This window comes from Coregonus lavaretus (assembly GCF_964263955.1).
Source record: "Coregonus lavaretus genome assembly, chromosome: 4".
Classification (NCBI taxonomy): Eukaryota; Metazoa; Chordata; class Actinopteri; order Salmoniformes; family Salmonidae; genus Coregonus; species Coregonus lavaretus.
This window is the reverse complement of record NC_139991.1, coordinates 32,971,937-32,991,834: the sequence shown is the minus strand read 5'-3', so window position 1 is coordinate 32,991,834 and position 19,898 is coordinate 32,971,937. Positions and strand designations below refer to the sequence as shown.

General features: G+C 41.9%; 1 protein-coding gene across 3 annotated transcripts in view; it reads right to left on the bottom strand.

Annotated features, from left to right (window-relative positions):
* LOC311128500 (semaphorin-4D-like) overlaps window positions 1-19,898 on the bottom strand; it is a 129,123-nt gene that overhangs the window by 57,673 nt on the left and 51,552 nt on the right. For 2 of the 3 annotated variants that reach the window (XM_084160685.1, XM_084160679.1), the window contains exon 2: window positions 19,426-19,539. In XM_084160685.1, coding sequence (XP_084016811.1) covers window positions 19,426-19,463 — 38 coding nt within the window. In that variant the 5' untranslated portion in view covers window positions 19,464-19,539. Of the gene's footprint in view, window positions 1-19,425; window positions 19,540-19,898 lie in introns of those variants that run through there. The other variant, XM_084160680.1, reaches the window with a different exon arrangement.

Sequence of the window (19,898 nt, the reverse complement as noted above, 5' to 3'; positions counted from 1 at the left end):
TAATAATTTAAATTGAATAATTGTAAGTTTTGAATCAGGCGTTTTGCATATCAGTTCATACACACTATGCCATGGAATCGGTACGTCAAAAATCTCTTCCCAACTATTTGGAACGGCTGTCAATCCTTTGGTCCTTAATGAAAGTGGTATACTTTTTTATTTATCACAATTTTCTTTAACCAATTATGGTCTTTTATGTAGGGCCGACAGACAAGTTCCTTACTTTTTCCCCCTTCCACTTTCCTCTTCCATTTTTGCGGTAATGCTGCATCCATTTTGTCTTTCATATTTATTGCAGGAATAGAAGTGGAATTAATTGGTTGTTATCTAAATGTCACAACAAGGTGCAGAGCGTTCGATTTCCCTGCTGGGGAGCAGAGACCCCCAGCTCCGCTAAAACCATTGACAACTCGTGCCGTTTTCAAGAGACTGTAAAATTGCCAAATTATTTGGTTGGAATATCATCATCTCTTGAAGAGCATAGAACTACACATTTCTGATTATTCCATGCAAAAACAGTTGTACACATTTAGCTCTATCATCAGAGATATACAGTAACTGCATGATTTTCATGATCAGTAAACATCAATTGTAATTTCAGATACGTGAGAGTATTGCCTCACAATCTTCCTCAATATTGGCCCCCATTAATTGGATATTTGAGTGATATAAAACAAAAGTGAACTACAGCTGACAAGTATGTAGGTTAATTCCGGATCCTTTATGGGAACTGCTTGTCAAGCAGCAGAAGGGCGCATTTGCCGATGAAGGCTACCGTTAGCTGAATGTTTACTTTGCAAGCTACTGGTAGAAACTTTGTACAGTTGGCTAAACAGTGGTAAGTAGACCTAATGTACTTTTTTTCTCCAACCAACGTAGGCCTACTTAGCGAATTTAACTAACATTAACCACTTTTCAACATTGTTTTTAAGAGCGTTTAATCACGATTGCTGCTGACAGGCATGATAGGCTACAATGATTGATGGAACACGTCAAGTTGGCTAACAATAGATCATGTCAATATGGTTAATTAACAAGCTAACTCTCAGGGGATAAAATAGATGGCTATATACAAATATTGTTTGATTTGCTTGCTATCTATAGTGGTGATGACAGAAGCCCGACTGACAAGTTTACCAGGATGAGGATTTGCCGATGTCAAGCTCTTTCCAAAAGTTATTTTCAGTATAACTGAGGATAGAGGTAAATGTGGAATAATCACAAATGTGTGGTTCTGACTATGCTCTTCAAGAGGTGATGATTTGAAAACCAAATAGTTATAATATATATTTAACAATCCCTTGAAAACGGCACATAGTTGTCAATAGTTTTAGCGGAGCTGGGGGTCTCCTTGCCCCCCAGCAGCCAAATCGAGCATTCTGCACCGTATTGTGATGTTTTATTGATAACGACCTATAGAAGACAGGAAAAAACAGAACAGAGTTCTACTGACAGATGGCCAACCCTCCTCCATTCACAACACTTTCCCTTTCCCCTGAACAAGCCTCCCATTTCCTCCCTAAGCAACATTAAAGTGCGTCAAAAGAGTGAATGCATTTTCCCCTTCAAGAGAAGAGGGGCTAATCAAGATAACAGGGGATAAAGCCTTGCCCTCCTGCACTCAACTCAAAATATATAATTAAAACTGGTGTCAAAAAAACATATGGGCTCACCTTCTCTGTTCACCATTGATGGTTAGGATTCAAAAGCACAATATAACCAGGTTTAAACATGAACTAAGATGGATACACCAACATTAGCTAAGCTAACCACAAACTCAATTTATGAAAACATTCCTTTTTTTTACAAGGAAACCAGCTTGCATCACCATTTGAAAGGTTTCTCTTGAAATAGACATTCAATAGACATTCTTAACCTCAATGGATATCCTGGTTAAATAAAGGCTAAATGAAAAAAAGATGATTAGATGAAACCCAAAGAAGAAGGGTCCCATTGTACTGGACTTCAGCCCCTGGCAATGCAGCAGAGATCATTATCCCATTATAAGATACAATCTTCCAGACAATTGAATTCAGGTCACAAAATGAACACAAACATTGAATTAATTAGCATTTTTGGGGTGAGTTCGTGTGCTAAACAAAGGACAATCATATCAAGTCATGCAGAAATATTGGTGCACAAAAACAATAGACTAAAATGAAAAAATAAAACAGTACACAACGTTTTTAAAAGGCATGCCATTTTGTTTAAATTGTAAGCTCTTCGGATCTTTCTTTTTCAAATATCTGTCAAATAATAATTGCAGAGATATTGGGAATCCTTTTGTGATTCGGAATCCAGTAAATATTCAAATTGCGCATCAGCGTATGCATCATTTAACTTTGACAATGTTTTCAAATCTAAACTCATGTATCAGCAATCATCATTACTTAACATTCTTAGTTTCAAGCGACATGGTGACTTATTTGGGATATTTAGATCAAGATATTGAGGGTTATCCTTCCGCTGGAGCCTGTGTCCTTAGACAGACACAACAAAGATGGCAACCCCCAAATAAAGGTAACGCCCTTTATTCGCCACCCTCACATCGCCAAAATCCCATCTCGACCGTGGTTCCTCCTGCCTCAACGCTGACAGCGCACCAAATTGATGAGCTATAGGTTAGGGGTCACATCCCCCTCTACGTACTGAGGAAACAGTTTGACTCGGCATCACTTGACTTCCAAAAAACGCGACAACGGCTCCAGACACGTCTCAATTGAGCCCTGGCTGACGGGCAGCGTAGACCCCTGCCCCGCCCTGGTGACACGGCAGACAGACCAGAGGAAGTCAAGGTGTCACAGGGTCTTAATCTCTAATTGATGAGGGGATGCTGAATAAGAGGCACCCTTTCACTTCTAACAAATGACCTACTTCACAACAAATGCGCACTTCAATGAGAAAATAAAGTTCAGATCAGTCTATCAATGCCTTGATGGATTGATAATGCAGCCTGCCCTATAAGAGAGAGGAAGTAGGTGGAACACATGGTCATAGGAACTACTAGTCACACTCAGAGCATCCACTCTCAGCCCCTCAGACTGCAACAGGCTGGTCCCCGAATCCTGAGCCTTGGCCTCATGGTATATATGTAGCTGTGGTCCCCCTGAGGCTGACATGAACACTCTTCATACGCATGGTAGACTGACAGACTGGCTGAGAAACGCCACTCATACCGAGGCCATGTGGCCTTTCCAGTAAAGACACCCCACCTAACTGGCCTGCTCCACTCCACATTCTAATCTGTGCCGTCACACTTTGGCTCAATCCCAAATGGCACCCTATTCCTTATATAGTGTACCACTTTTGACCAGAGCCTTATAGGGCCTTACTCAAAAGTAGTGCACTACATAGGGAATAGGATGCCATTTGGGACAATACCTACCATCTATTAACATCCACACTCCACTGACAGCCCTGTCAGCATGCTGACGAGTGGGGGAGGGGAGAGAGAAAAGAAGGAGGGGCAGGTACGAGCCAGAGAGAGAGAGGAAGCAGAGAGTGCCGGTTGACAGAGAAGAGGGGAAAGGGGAGATAAATTATATAGAGAGAGGTGGTGGTTTAGTATTGACTGAGTTCCCACTCTCCTCCCATTTGATGCCTCTGCTGTTAGCAGCTTGGAAGAGCTGGACAGCCTTGCTTTCAGATAAATTGAAAAGGCTTTGTCCAAATCCAATACAGACTAGTTTAGGAGTTCAACTTTGGCTCAGCAGATGTTTGTTATTTGTGTGTTATCTGACTGTTTGGTCACTAAGCCTAGCCGGGTGGAGGACTGGTCCATCAGGGTTTAAAATATGTCTATTCGCATGCAAACAGCCAATGCTAGCTGTGTAAACTACATTTGGCGAAATCTACGTAAACATGTCTGTCCTAGAGTCTGTCCCCATCGGTGCAATGCAACGCCGCCAGCCATTGCCACAGTAAAACATTTAGTTATACAGAACAAAAAAAAGAACTGGGTGAAATTCCAGTGTTCACAATCACCACAGAGAGGTGTACGCAGAGGACTGTTGGTTTCTGATCTGCACTGTGCACTGGGGTGGATTACAAAGGCTTGGGTTTCAACAGAAATAATCCCTGTCTACAAGTATTAAAGCCCAAATCTGGCTTTAGAAACATCACAAAAAGAGGGAGTTCTGTACAATAGCAGGGCTGTATTTACAAATCTGGGAATACTTGAAGCAGATCATTTTCAAACCGCTTCCACAACCAGTTTAAGAATTCGACTCTAATCTCTTGACAAACTCTACTGCAATGTGCACTTGGAATGTTTCCAAATGGGGAAGGTTGTTTACTTGGACATCAAGGTTTGTGTAATACTGTGGTAGATCCAAATATTTATACAATATACATTTTTGATTAAAACACTTAAAATGTCTGACATGCTAGATGTCATAGAATTGTATTTTCCTCAAGACAAACTAGAACCCTTCCATTGGATTAAACACCACATTTACTGGCATATCTGCTGATATCTTGTGTGTAAATGTTTGCTGCTGGTGAGCATGCCAGATAAAAACAAAATGAGCTGAGATGAGGGGTGAGACTGGGATGTGATGGGGGATGTGCAGCAGTAGCAGGGCTGATCAGAGATGCATGAATCTTAAGTAGTCCCATATTGAGGGGTCTTTGTTCCCGAGCCACTCACGGGGGGGCATCACCCCCAATGCTAGTTGCTAAAAGTGTTGTCACAATACCAGATTTTTTACTTCGATACCGATACCAGGTTTAGTATCATAATACTCTATACCGAAACGATACCACAGCAACAAAAAACAAAACAATACATTAGATCAAGTCAGAATAACTACAGAATAACCACTGGGCTATATTTTTATTTTTTTACATTGAGCAATATGTTGATAACTGGTAGAACAAATTAAAATAAATTATATTCAATTTCCTACAAAAAATATAACACCATATTAAATAACATAAGAATACCTTCAAATTTCCTTATGCAAAACCATATTGGAGAATCAGAGCAGACAAAATAATTGTACAATTGCATTTTTTTTTTAAAGGGTTAATTTGCTCATCTATGGCCATATTGGGTCAAATTACATTCACGTGACCTATAATTCATTACAGCTAAATAATGTAATATATTAAATCAGTGGTCACCGACCTTTGAGTCAAGATCACTGAGTCAAAATGCAAGCAGAGATCTACTGCTCAGATAAAGAAAAATGATATAACCAATTAAAAACAGTTGTGTAGGAATGAGGTTTGTGCAGTAGGCTATAGGCCCAATACATGATCACTGCACATTGGCTGTGTTTGAATTGCCCTGTCCATGTTGTTCAGGCTGCCTCTCACCCGACTCACCGTACATCCTCTCACCCTCCCTCCTCTCACCCTCCCTCCACTGAGAAAAAGGAACAGTCTTCCAGCTGATGGCGCACTACATTACTCAAGTCGCAAAACATTATTTCTGCCTCATGCACCAATTCATGTTGTTACTCCCATGACCAGAGAAAGCAAAATATTCCTCTATATTAAAAAAAGACAATATTCCTCTATATTAATAACAACGCAAACTTATCGGAACACTTTGCTATACTCATTCATTGCAGCTGCAGTGCTGATTGTAGTGTTAGTGGAAGTAGGGAGAAAGTGCATGTTATGGCTTATAAAAAGGTGTTGAACAAAGTGTTGACAGTGCTGAATATCAAACATGAACTTACTCATAAAAACAGCAGCTCTTTGCTGTATTCGTAACGTTACAATGCAAATGTCATGTGTAAAATATTTATGTTGTTTTGGAACCAACGTTAAACCTCCCTTGCACTGCACTGCACTGCTTCGTAACAACTTTTGCTTAGTTGTTTTAGTGGGCTGGGCCTCATCTGCTCTGTAATCAAAGTATTCCCATAGTTCGCTTCTGCAGCCAGTTTTGTCAACAAGCTGCGGGCGTGGAGGTATGATTTCATTTGAAAAGCCATGCTGTCGGCATTTTCTCTCTTCTTGCTTGCTTCTCAAAAGTGGCTTGCGCTGTGTCAGTTGCAAGCGCAAGCGCAGCCTGGCTAGCTATTGCCTCCTTGAGAAGATTCAGACAAATTACTAGACGGACATGATCCTCTCAATCCGTATATGACGTGTGACACATTTGGCAGAAGTACAGAAAGTAACTAATTCTAGCACCGAAAGTTTTTTCATGTTCTAGTATCGAAAAAGTAACACCGTTTTGGTATACCGTGGAACACTAGTTGCTAAGATACCTTTGATCCGCCGGACAGCTTGTCAACAAGCTCATCACTTTACAAATCAAAAACACCATGACAAAAATAAATACATACAGACTTCCATTGTAAAAGAACATCTGCTGGTAAAGGCTTAGCTGGTTGAAAAGGATCTCTCTGTACCAAAACAATCTTTGTCAGTTTTCAGCAATATTTTCTATGTTCCTACTTGTTTTAAAACTTTTGAACACAAACTAAACTGTGTATTGTAGGCCTACCACTGATGCAGTAACAAAGGAGTGTTATCATTCTGGGGCCTGTGGATGTTACCAGTCCAGCTCCACGTTCCCTTGCCTTGCAGGGGCTAACTTCTCTCTGTCAGGGTGCTGAACAGGTGCAGCCCAATGTGTGTGTGTGTGTGTGTGTGTGTGTGTGTGTTGGACAGTGCTGACAGGACTGATCACAGCTGTAACCATTGAGAAAGGCATCGCTGTCAGCCTTGCACACGCGGTCAGCCTCCCACTTACTGTAGGGATACATACTGTATATCCCAACCAAGAGATGTCAAATGTTAGACAGGTGAAATAGTATCAAAAGGAGTGTGCAATCTAGCTGCAGTATGATTAGGTAAGAGGCAGATGTTTGCAACAGGCTAGTTAGTTACAACTCTAGAGGGAACAATTAGTGTTAGATCCTGGAGTGAAACAACTGACCACTAGAAGCTAGAAACGTGACTAGCTAGCATTATATTGCCTCCTTTTCAAGATAGTGTATGACATAGGCTACAGAGCAACTCCAGCAGAGAGGGTTAGAGAGAGAGGGACAGAGGCAGAGCGAGAAAGGCAGCGAGAGAGAGGGGCAGAGAGAGAGAGAGAAAATGTGTACTTCACTCAGAGTTGTAGCCTAAGCGCCACTCTATTTAACATATACTGTATATAAATGATTTGGCTAAACTATTAGAAAAGTCCACAGCACCTGGTCTCACCCTGCATGAAACAGAAGTTAAATTTCTGCTGTACACAGACGAGCTATACTGAACAGAAATATAAGCGCAACATGTAAAGTTTTGGTCCCATGTTTCATGAGCTGAAATAAAAGATCCCAGAATTTTTCCATGTGCACAAAAAGCGTATTTCTCTCAGATTGAGCAGAAATTTGTTTACATCCCTGTTAGTGAGAATTTCTCCTTTACCAAGCATATCAAGAAGCTGATTAAACAGCATGATCACTACACAGGTGCACCTTGTGCTGGGGAAAATAAAAGGCCACTAAAATGTGCAGTTGTCACACAACACAATGCCACAGATGTCTTATGTCCACCAGAGCTGTTGCCAGATAATTTTATGTTTATTTCTCTAGCAACGTCGTTTCAGAGAATTTGGCAGTAAGTCCAACTGGCCTCACAACCGCAGACCATGTGTAACCACGCCAGCCCAGGACCTCCACTTCCAGCTTCTTCACCTGCGGGATTGTCTGAGACCAACCACCCGGACAGCTGATGAAACTGAAGAGTATTTGTCTGTAATAAAGCCGTTTTGTGGGGAAAAACGTATAGTCTGGGCCTGGCTCCCCAGTCGGTGGGCCTATGCCCTCCTAGGCCCACCCATGGCTTCATCCCTGCCCAGTCATGTGAAATCCATAAATTAAGGTCTAATGAATTTATTTCAATTGACTGGGGCGGCAGGTAGCTTAGTGGTTAAGAGCGTTGTGCAAGTAACCGAAAGGTCGCTGGTTCTTCCGACTAGGTGAAAAATCTGTCGATGTGCCCTTGAGCAAGGCACTTAACCCTAATTGCTCCTGTAAGTCGCTCTGGATAAGAGCGCCTGCTAAATGACTAAAATGTAAATGTAAATTATTTCTTTATATGAACTGTAATTCAGTAAAATCTTTGAAATTCTTGCATGTTTTTGTTCAGTATGCAGTTCATTCATAAAGTATTCAGACCACTTCACTTTTTCCACTTTCTTACATTACAGCCTTATTCTAAAATTGATTAAATAGCCCCCCCCCCCTCAATCTACACAGAATACCCCATAATGACAAAGCAAAAACAGGTTTGTAGAATATTTTTGCTAATTTATAAAAATAAAAAAACTGAAATATAGCTTTGTCATTATGGGGCATTGTGTGTAGATTGATTAGGGAAAAAAAGTATAATTTGTTTTATTTAGAATAAGGCTGTAACGTAGCAAAATGTGGAAAAAGTGAAGGGGTCTGAATACTTTACGAACACACTGTAGTTCGGTTGTCACCCACAAAAGAGGGTCTACAATATATAATCTAAATATCCTACATCAGTTCAGTAAGACATGGTCCCTGACAGTAAACTTCAAGACAAAAACCATGATTTTCCAAAAAATATCAAAATCCCAAGAGAATTTCACAGTAGGAATGAAAGACAGAACACAAAGTCTATTAATATCTTGGCATAAAAATAAGCTGTATGGGTCATTTCTGCTTGGCTGTCAATGAACTGAAAGAGATAGCAAGAAGGGATTTTTACGCTATCAAAAGACAAATTCAAATTGACATACCAATTAGAACCTGTCTCAAATTATTAAAATCTACAGTTGAAATAATTACTGTATGGAAGTAAAGTGTGGGGTCCTCTAACCAATCAAGATTTTCTTTAAATGGGAGACAAACATCCAAATAAAATCCTGCAAAAACATTCTTAGTGGACAGAGAAAAGCCCCAAATAATGCACAAAGTGCAGAATTAGGCCAATATCCATTACTTATTAATATCCAAAATAAGCAATCAAATTCTATAACCACCTTAAAACAAGCGACCCCCACTCCTACCACTATAAAGCCCTGAAATGCCAAGAGATGAAGATAGAGAAAGGTCCCCTCATCCAGCTAGTCCTGAGGCTAAGTTCACAAACCACTACCAACCCAACAAAGCCTCACGACAGCACTAAGACAATCTGGTCCAAACAAATTATAATGAAACAAAAATAGAATTATATTACCCATTGGGAAAGCGTTACAAAATCTCGAATGCTATTAATGTTATTTGGTCCAAAACCGACAGTACATGGTTGCAGACTATCTGACCACTGTGAATGATAGATATACAGTGGGGAGAACAAGTATTTGATACACTGCCGATTTTGCAGGTTTTCCTACTTACAAAGCATGTAGAGGTCTGTAATTTTTATCATAGGTACACTTCAACTGTGAGACGGAAACTAAAACAAAAATCCAGAAAATCACATTGTATGATTTTTAAGTAATTAATTTCCATTTTATTGCATGACATAAGTATTTGATCACCTACCAACCAGTAAGAATTCCGTCTCTCACAGACCTGTTTGTTTTTCTTTAAGAAGCCCTCCTGTTCTCCACTCATTACCTGTATTAACTGCACCTGTTTGAACTCGTTACCTGTATAAAAGACACCTGTCCACACACTCAATCAAACAGACTCCAACCTCTCCACAATGGCCAAGACCAGAGAGCTGTGTAAGGACATCAGGGATAAAATTGTAGACCTGCACAAGGCTGGGATGGGCAAAATGACAATAGGCAAGCAGCTTGGTGAGAAGGCAACAACTGGTGGCGCAATTATTAGAAAATGGAAGAAGTTCAAGATAACGGTCAATCACCCTCGGTCTGGGGCTTCATGCAAGATCTCACCTCGTGGGGCATCAATGATCATGAGGAAGGTGAGGGATCAGCCCAGAACTACAGGGCAGGACCTGGTCAATGACCTGAAGAGAGCTGGGACCACAGTCTCAAAGAAAACCATTAGTAACACACTACGCCGTCATGGATTAAAATCCTGCAGCGCACGCAAGGTCCCCCTGCTCAAGCCAGCGCATGTCCAGGCCCATCTGAAGTTTGCCAATGACCATCTGGATGATCCAGAGGAGGAATGGGAGAAGGTCATGTGGTCTGATGAGACAAAAATATAGCTTTTTGGTCTAAACTCCACTAGCCGTGTTTGGAGGAAGAAGAAGGATGAGTACAACCCCAAGAACACCATCCCAACCGTGAAGCATGGAGGTGGAAACATCATTCTTTGGGGATGTTTTTCTGCAAAGGGGACAGGATGACTGCACCGTATTGAGGGGAGGATGGATGGGGCCATGTATCGCGAGATCTTGGCCAACAACCTCCTTCCCTCAGTAAGAGCATTGAAGATGGGTCGTGGCTCGGTCTTCCAGCATGACAACGACCCGAAACACACAGCCAGGGCAACTAAGGAGTGGCTCCGTAAGAAGCATCTCAAGGTCCTGGAGTGGCCTAGCCAGTCTCCAGACCTGAACCCAATAGAAAATCTTTGGAGGGAGCTGAAAGTCCGTATTGCCCAGCGACAGCCCCGAAACCTGAAGGATCTGGAGAAGGTCTGTATGGAGGAGTGGGCCAAAATCCCTGCTGCAGTGTTTGCAAACCTACAGGAAACGTATGATTTCTGTAATTGCAAACAAAGGTTTCTGTACCAAATATTAAGTTCTGCTTTTCTGATGTATCAAATACAATAAAATGCAAATTACTTAAAAATCATACAATGTGATTTTCTGGATTTTTGTTTTAGATTCCATCTCTCACAGTTGAAGTGTACATATGATAAAAATTACAGACCTCTACATTCTTTGTAAGTAGGAAAACCTGCAAAATCGGCAGTGTATCAAATACTTGTTCTCCCCACTGTATATATATTTTTTACAATGTACAGACTCAGTGAGCGTAGCCTTGCTATTGAGAGGCCGCCAGAGAAGACAGGCTGTGTCCACTGCCCACAAAATTAGATGGAAACTGATCTGCACTTCCTCACCTCCTGACAAATGTACGATGATATAAGAGACACAGATTTACCTCAGATTACAAGGACCCCAAAATAATTTGAAAACAAATCAAACAATGACAAGCTCCCGTATATGTTAGGTGAAATACTGCGGTGTGCAATCATCGCAGAAAAATGTGTGACCTGTTGTGATAAGAAAAAAGTAACCAGTGGAGAACAATCACCAAAGTATACTGAACAAAAACATAAATTGCAACATGGAACAATTTTAAAGATTTTACTGAGTTACAGTTCATTATAAGGAAATCAGTCAATTGAAATAAATTAGGCCCTAATCTATGGATTTCACATGACTGGGAATACAGATATGCATTTGTTGGTCACAGATAGCTTTTTTAAAAAGGCAGGGAGGTGGATCAGAAAACCAGTCAGTATCTGGTGTGTGTGACCACCATTTGCCTCATGCAGCACGACATCTCATTTGCATAGAGTTGATCAGGCTGTTGATTGTGGCCCGTGGAATGTTGTCCCACTCCTCTGCAATAGCTGTGCAAAGTTGCTGGATATTGTTGGGAACTGGAACACGCTGTAGTACACGTAGATCCAGAGCAGGGTCTAAAATGAACTCCAGCCATCTGCCAAATGCGTGTAGATATTGCATTGGCGGGTAAGATGTCCATTTCACCAGCCAAGTTGGTGGGTGGTCAGGGCTCCACAGTGCGAGTATTTCACTCGCATCTGTGAATAGAAATAGTCACGTATAATCACATTAGTTGTTTTCAAAGTATTTCTGCTGTTTTGTTTCATAGCTGGTAAATTAATCGCACAAAGTCAAAGAACTACGAATCGTATATCCTATCCCACCTTGCTCTGCAACACTGCCTGGCTGGGGGCTGTGCACAGGCATAAACTTTGGCTAATTTACTTGAAACTAAAGTCTACTGAAGTGAGACTGTCGTTGTGTTTCTTGGCTATTTACATTGTTTTGTTCAACATGGCTACTAGTAAGGTTCTCTCAATCTCACAGGCACAAACATGACTGGAGTCACATTATCACAGTAACCATTTTTGTTTCATCTGTGATATTTTGGTTAAAAAGACTCTGGTCACAAAAAATGAAATTAAACAATATACCACATTACTTGTAATACATTTGTTTTAGAAACATTAAAGCCTGCTCATCTGTTTTTGTATTTTGTTGGAGTAATTATAGCATACATTTTTTTTTGAGTGGCTGGTAGTATGAACACTTAGGATACATTAGAAACTTTGTTCCAATGTAAACACCAGCGCACCACTTAGAATGCATGGCCAACACATTGCTTCAATCTGAATGGTGTATGGGTGTGCATATTAGAACACATCTCTCTTAGTGATAGGTAGCGTTAGTTAGCCTGAGTGCCATTCTGGTTCTGCTCTCTTGACAACTGCCTCTCTTGCACGACAATGGGCCTCAGGATCTCGTCATTGTACAGTGGGGAAAACAAGTATTTAGTCAGCCACCAATTGTGCAAGTTCTCCCACTTAAAAAGATGAGAGAGGCCTGTAATTTTCATCATAGGTACACGTCAACTATGACAGACAAAATGAGAAGAAAACAAATCCTGAAAATCACATTGTAGGATTTTTAATGAATTTATTTGCAAATTATGGAAGAAAATAAGTATTTGGTCAATAACAAAAGTTTCTCAATACTTTCTTATATACCCTTTGTTGGCAATGACACAGGTCAAACGTTTTCTGTAAGTCTTCACAAGGTTTTCACACACACTGTTGCTGGTATTTTGGCCCATTCCTCCATGCAGATCTCCTCTAGAGCAGTGATGTTTTGGGGCTGTCGCTGGGCAACACGGACTTTCAACTCCGTCCAAAGATTTTCTATGGTGTTGAGATCTGGAGACTGGCTAGGCCACTTCAGGATCTTGAAATGCTTCTTACGAAGCCACTCCTTCGTTGCCCAGGCGGTGTGTTTGGGATCATTGTCATGCTGAAAGACCAAGCCACGTTTCATCTTCAATGCCCTTGCTGATGGAAGGAGGTTTTCACTCAAAATCTCACGATACATGGCCCCATTCATTCTTTCCTTTACACGGATCAGTCGTTCTGGTCCCTTTGCAGAAAAACAGCCCCAAAGCATGATGTTTCCACCCCCATGCTTCACAGTAGGTATGGTGTTCTTTGGATGCAACTCAGCATTCTTTGTCCTCCAAACACGACGAGTTGAGTTTTTACCAAAAAGGTCTATTTTGGTTTCATCTGACCATATGACATTCTCCCAATCCTCTTCTGGATCATCCAAATGCACTCTAGCAAACTTCAGACGGGCCTGGACATGTACTGGCTTAAGCAGGGGGACACGTCTGGCACTGCAGGATTTGAGTCCCTGGCGGTGTAGTGTGTTACTGATGGTAGGCTTTGTTACTTTGGTCCCAGCTCTCTGCAGGTCATTCACTAGGTCCCCCCGTGTGGTTCTGGGATTTTTGCTCACCGTTCTTGTGATCATTTTGACCCCACGGGGTGAGATTTTGCGTGGAGCCCCAGATCGAGGGAGATTATCAGTGGTCTTGTATGTCTTCCATTTCCTAATAATTGCTCCCACAGTTGATTTCTTCAAACCAAGCTGCTTACCTATTGCAGATTCAGTCTTCCCAGCCTGGTGCAGGTCTACAATTTTGTTTCTGGTGTCCTTTGACAGCTCTTTGGTCTTGGCCATAGTGGAGTTTGGAGTGTGACTGTTTGAGGTTGTGGACAGGTGTCTTTTATACTGAAAACAAGTTCAAACAGGTGCCATTAATACAGGTAACGAGTGGAGGACAGAGGAGCCTCAAAGAAGAAATTACAGGTCTGTGAGAGCCAGAAATCTTGCTTGTTTGTAGGTGACCAAATACTTATTTTCCACCATAATTTGCAAATAAATTCATTAAAAATCCTACAAATATGATTTTCTGGATTTTTTTTCCTCAATTTGTCTGTCATAGTTGACGTGTACCTATGATGACAATTACAGGCCTCTCTCATCTTTTTAAGTGGGAGAACTTGCACAATTGGTGGCTGACTAAATACTTTTTTTCCCCACTGTATCTCTATGCATTCAAATCGCCATGGATAAAATGCAATTTTGTTCATTGTCCATAGCTTATGCCTGCCTACCCATACCATAACCCCACCGTCACCATGGGGCACTCTGTCTACAATGTTGACATCAGCAACAAAAGACCAAATCCATATTATGGCAAGAACAGCTCAAATAAGCAAAGACAAACGACAGTCCATCATTACTTTAAGACATGAAGGTCAGTCAATCCGGAACATTGCAAGAACTTTGAACGTTTCTTCAAGTGCAGTCGCAAAAAACATCAAGCGCTATGATGAAACTGGCTCCTATGAGGACTGCCACAGGAAAGGAAGACCCAGAGTTACCTGCTGCAGAGGATAAGTTCATTAGAGAGTTAACTGCACCTCAGATTGCAGCCGAAATAAATGCTTCACAGAGTTCAAGTAACAGACACATCAACATCAACTGTTCAGAGGAGACTGCGTGAATCAGCCATTCATGGACAAATTGCTGCAAAGAAACCAATACTAAAGGACACCAATAAGAAGAAGAGACCTGCTTGGGCCAAGAAACACGCGCAATGGACAAGAGACCGATGGAAATTTGGAGATTTTTGGTTCAAACCGCCGTGTCTTTGTGAGACGCGGTGTGGGTGAACGGATGATCTCTGCATGTTTAGTTCCCACCGTAAAGCATGGAGGTGGTGGTGCTATGGTGTGGGGGTGCTTTGCTGGTGACACTGTCTGTGATTTATTTAGAATTCAAGGCACACACTTATCCAGCATGGCTACCACAGCATTCTGCAGCGATACGCCATCCCATCTGGTATGGGCTTAGTGGGACTATCATTTGTTTTTCAACAGGGCAATGACCCAACACACCTCCAGGCTGTGTAAGGACTATTTTACCAAGGAGAGTGATTGCTGCATCAGATGACCTGGCCTCCACAATCCCCCAACCTCAACCCAATTGAGAGGGTTTGGGATGATTTGGGCAGAGTGAAGGAAAAGCAGCCAACAAGTGCTCAGCATATGTGGGAACTCCTTCAAGACTGTTGGAAAAGCATTCCAGGTGAAGCTGGTTGAGAAAATGCCAAGAGTGTGCAAAGCTGTCATCAAGGCAAAGGGTGGCTATTTGAAGAATCTCAAATATAAAATATATTTTGATTTGTTTAACACGTTTTTGGTTACTACATGATTCCATATGTGTTATTTCATAGTTTATGTCTTCACTATTATTCTACAATGTTAAATAATAGTACAAATAAAGAAAAACCCTTGAATGAGTATGTGTCCAAACTTTTGACTGGTCCTGTACGTATGTACGTGTGTATGTAGTGTGTCCTCAAGACTAATCCTGATGCTGCTTAAGGCCTTGACACCAGCTTTAGTAGTACAGATTCTGTACACCCATTGGATGAAAGCTTTCAGCCGGGAACAAGCTCAAAATAATCTGACTCGGAAGAGGAAAAGACTGCATGGGGCTGGCAAGAACCAAAGTGTATAGTCTACGAGTCCAAGGTCATGAAGTTCTGCCAGACGAGCTGCCATTGCCCAACACAAGATGAGGTTCAGCAGCTGAAGAACATTCAGGACCCTGCCTGGAACTTTCAGCCAACACAACATCCATATTCAGTTAGACTGATGATGTAGTATAATATAGCATGCCTAGTATGCTCACAACTGAATTGTGGTATAGATATGGCTAGCTCGTGTACATAAAGTATGAACAGTATATAATGGCATTAGATTTTTTTTTTTTTATCTGTGTGCTGTGTGCTGACAAGTGACTAAATGATTACAGATGCATCAGAAAAAAAAACAGGGTTGACATCAACTTCTGGATCAAGTCATTGTGATATTCATGAAAGGTATTTGGAAGTAACTAGCTGCAATCTTACTGCTAAAACAAATAATGCAGAGACTTGGTGTATCATTGAAACTTTTATTTGTTGGCAAGTAAACGTTTCAATAAAACAGTACATTAGTCTGTCAATGTAGCAAATACGTAGACATGGCTTGCATTCATGACAAAGTTTCTTTGCACTGGAGACTGAAGTGAGTTTACACAGCAGTATGCAGGAACAGTTATGGCAATGTATTACATATACAGTAGAAGAAAAATATACTACTAACGCCTATAATAAATACTACAGTTCTACAAAGGGAATACTTGCATATGGTGTATTTGGGGGGGTGCAGTGAGGTGTTTGGAGTCACGTTGATACAAGGGAAGATTGTTATGGGACCTTTCACATTTCCGAGTCATAATTTTCTTTGTATCCAACATACTGTCCATCACGTGAGGGATAAATTGCTCGAATGGCCCCAACAACACAGGCAGGTAAGCGGATAATCTGTGCCACCAAGCGGTATTGTTTGTAAGACAATGACAAAAGCGCTATTAGACTTTCATGGGAAATCGTGTACTGTCTGTATTCCTACTGTAGCAGCACGATGCAGAATATTACACATATCATAGACACATGGTAGTTAGCTAGCTACAACACACAGGTATAGTTACTCAAAGACTAATATGAGTCAAAGCCAAAGTCTTCCTTTACTCTTAGTCATCCATTTTATTCTGCAGTTTTGCTCCTAGTGAGATGCGCTAAGGCAAGCTAGCTAACATTAGCTATATAGCTAGCTATAGTGTTAGGCTACAGTACATTTTGGATATAGCAAACAAAGCTAGCTACAATATATATATACAAAAGTATGTGGACGCCACTTCAAATTAGTGGATTGGGCTATTATTTCAGCCACACCCGTTGCTGACAATGGTATAAAATCGAGCACACAGCCATGCAATCTCCATAGACAAACATTGGCAGTAGAATGGCCTTTATGAAGAGCTCAGTGACTTTCTATGTGGCATCATCATGGGATGCCACCTTTCCAACAAGTCAGTTCTTCAAATTTCTGCCCTGCTAGAGCTGCCCCGGTCAACTGTAAGTGCTGTTATTGTGAAGTGGAAACGTCTAGGAGCAACAACGGCTCAGCCGCGAAGTGGTAGGCCACACAAGCTCACAGAACAGGACCGCCAAGTGCTGAAGCGCGTAGCGCGTAAAAATCGTCTGTCCTCAGTTACAACACTCACTACTGAGTTCCAAACTGCGTCAGCACAAGAACTGTTCTTCGGGAAATGGGTTTCCATGGCCAAGCAGCCACACAAAAGCCTAAGATCCCCATGCGCAATGCCAAGCGTCGGCTGGAGTGGTGTAAAGCTCGCCGCCATTGGACTCTGGAGCAGTGGAAACGAGTTCTCTGGAGTGATTAATCACACTTCACCATTTAGCAGTCCAGTGGACGAATCTGGGTTTGGTGGATGCCAGAGAACGCTACCTGCCCGAATGTATAGTGCCAACTGTAAAGTTTGGTGGAAGAGGAATAATGGTCTGGGACTGTTTTTCATGGTTCGGGCTAGGCCCCTTAGTTCCAGTGAAGGGAAATCTTAACGCTACAGCAAACAATGACATTCTAGACGATTCTGTGCTTCCAACTTTGTGGCAACAGTTTGTGTAAGGCCCTTTCCTGTTTCAGCATGACAACGCCCCCGTGCACAAAGAGAGGTCCATAGAGAAATGGTTTGTCGAGATCGGTGTGGAAGAATTTGACTGGCCTGCACATAGCCCTGACCCTCAACCCCATCGAACACCTTTGGAATGAATTGGAACACCGACTACGAGCCAGGCCTAATCGCCCAACATCAGTGCCTGACCTCACTAATGCTCGTGGCTGAATGGATGCATGTCCCAGCAGCATTGTTCCAACATCAAGCGAAAAGCCTTCCCAGAAGAGTGGAGGCTTTTATAGCAGCAATGGGGGGACCAACTCCATATTAATGCCCATGATTTTGGAATGAGATGTTCGACGCGCAGGTGTCCACATACTTTTGGTCACGTAGTGTAGCTCAACTTGGCTTGCTTGGCTTGTAGTGGTACTAGCAAGCCCCGTTATGGCCGAATCGATCATTAAATTATACTGTACTGAACACTGCCTCGTGTAAAAAGAGGGCTTATATTGCTAGCTAGCTACTGACAGCAAAACAACTTACTCGTTTGTCATTTGCTCTCCTGGTCCAGCTGGTGTAGCCTGCCGCCACCAGTTGATCTTGGAGGTTCTGAAGAACATTTCAAGCACCCCTCTATCTATATGTGCGTTGAAACTTCAATGGTGTGTCACACACATGATCCATGGGGTCTGCAGTGACCCTCTCCAGTAAGAAATGTACGCGATCGAATTCGTTGCAGCACAGACATTCCTCTTCTGTCGGCATGGCTGGACAGCACCAGCGTAGGCACCACCAGTCAGAGTCTGACCATGGGTCCCCATCGTCGCTTGCTGGTCTCACAATTATTGTTCTCACCGTCTCAAATCCTATTCAGTGTGTTCCGGCTCAAATGAATAGGACTGTTTGTCCTTATGTAAAAGAACATCCCAAAAATGTTTGTGGTCCAGTTCTTCTTGGAAAGAGGAATCATCAGAAGCAGACATTGTAATTATTTAGCAATTTCGGATAGAAAGTTCAGGGTTCCCGTGAACCTGTAGAAACTAGTACCGCCCCCGTAGTGAAAAGCACCTCTCATCACTCATTATGTAGGGAGACTGGAAAAACACCCCAAATAGTAGCAGTGAAGTTTCCCTTTAGTAATGAAACATTTCAAACCTCTTTCTCTTTTGAAACGTTTGTGTGTTTGTTAACTATTCATTTGTGATTGCCAAAGCAAGTGACATAAACAATGTTAACGTATGTTTCCCATGCCAATAAAGCCCCTTTGAATTGAGAGAGCGCGCTGGTGGCATGTGTTCAAATCCTTCCAACTGAATGGTTCTCGCCTGGAAAACAAAAGGTGAGCCAGCAGCAATAGTAAACATACCAGAGCAAATGAGGATGCAAATGAGGGCCCATGCAAATCGCATACGTCTTCTGGGAGAAAAGAAAGGGCATTTATACCAGGCTGGGTTAGTGCTAGGTGGTCCTCTGTAGCTCAATTGATGGCGCTTGTAACGCCAGGGTAGTGGGTTCGATCCCCGGGACCACCCATACGTAAAAATGTATGCACACATGACTAAGTCGCTTTGGATAAAAGCGTCTGCTAAATGGCATATTATTATATATCACACAGGGTGGAGGTACGCTATGGAAAACAAAAGTCACCTGATTGGTTTTCAATTTGAGTAAATGTATTTTTTTGCAGCATGAAAACCAAATCGGTTGACAACTAATTTCCTCCGTACTTCCACCCCAGCTGTTCTAGCACTAAACTTATACCACCCCACTCTCTTTGTTCTCTTTCTGCCTCTTGTACAGCATTGCACGGGCGGGGAAACCATAAACAAGGCACACTAACATGAAGACATCGTCTTACTTCACGCAAGAAAGCAAAAACAGGCAGACAATGCAGTCTTTCTAGGGATGGGAACTAGAACTTACTTGTCCGTCATGGCTTCAACTAGCGAATATTGATCCATGAAAAACCCGTATGTTCTGCACAGTAGCTTGAAACAGGGGAGTGATGCCAAGGATGGGATGGTTCACAGCACAGATCTGTGAAGGGAGAGGAGAGGAACATTTGAGTTTATATGAAACAATAAAACATCAAAGTCTTTACATTACTGATGTCATCATAAAACTAATAAGATGCTTCTTGATTATTAGATGGAACTCAACAAAACCTACTTTTATGTGTAAACCAACATAGGTCTATATACTAAAGAACCAAAAATTCCAAATGCCCCACGTCTCTAGGCTTTTTCTTTCTTGTTACGGACACCAAGCTACTCCGGGACCACTAATTTAAAACAGGACACAACACCCTGTGTTTGACAGAAAATAATAAATTTGAACAGGCTGGGGATAACTTGCAGCCATGCCCGACTTCGCCTTAGCCAGGCAAGGATTGGTCT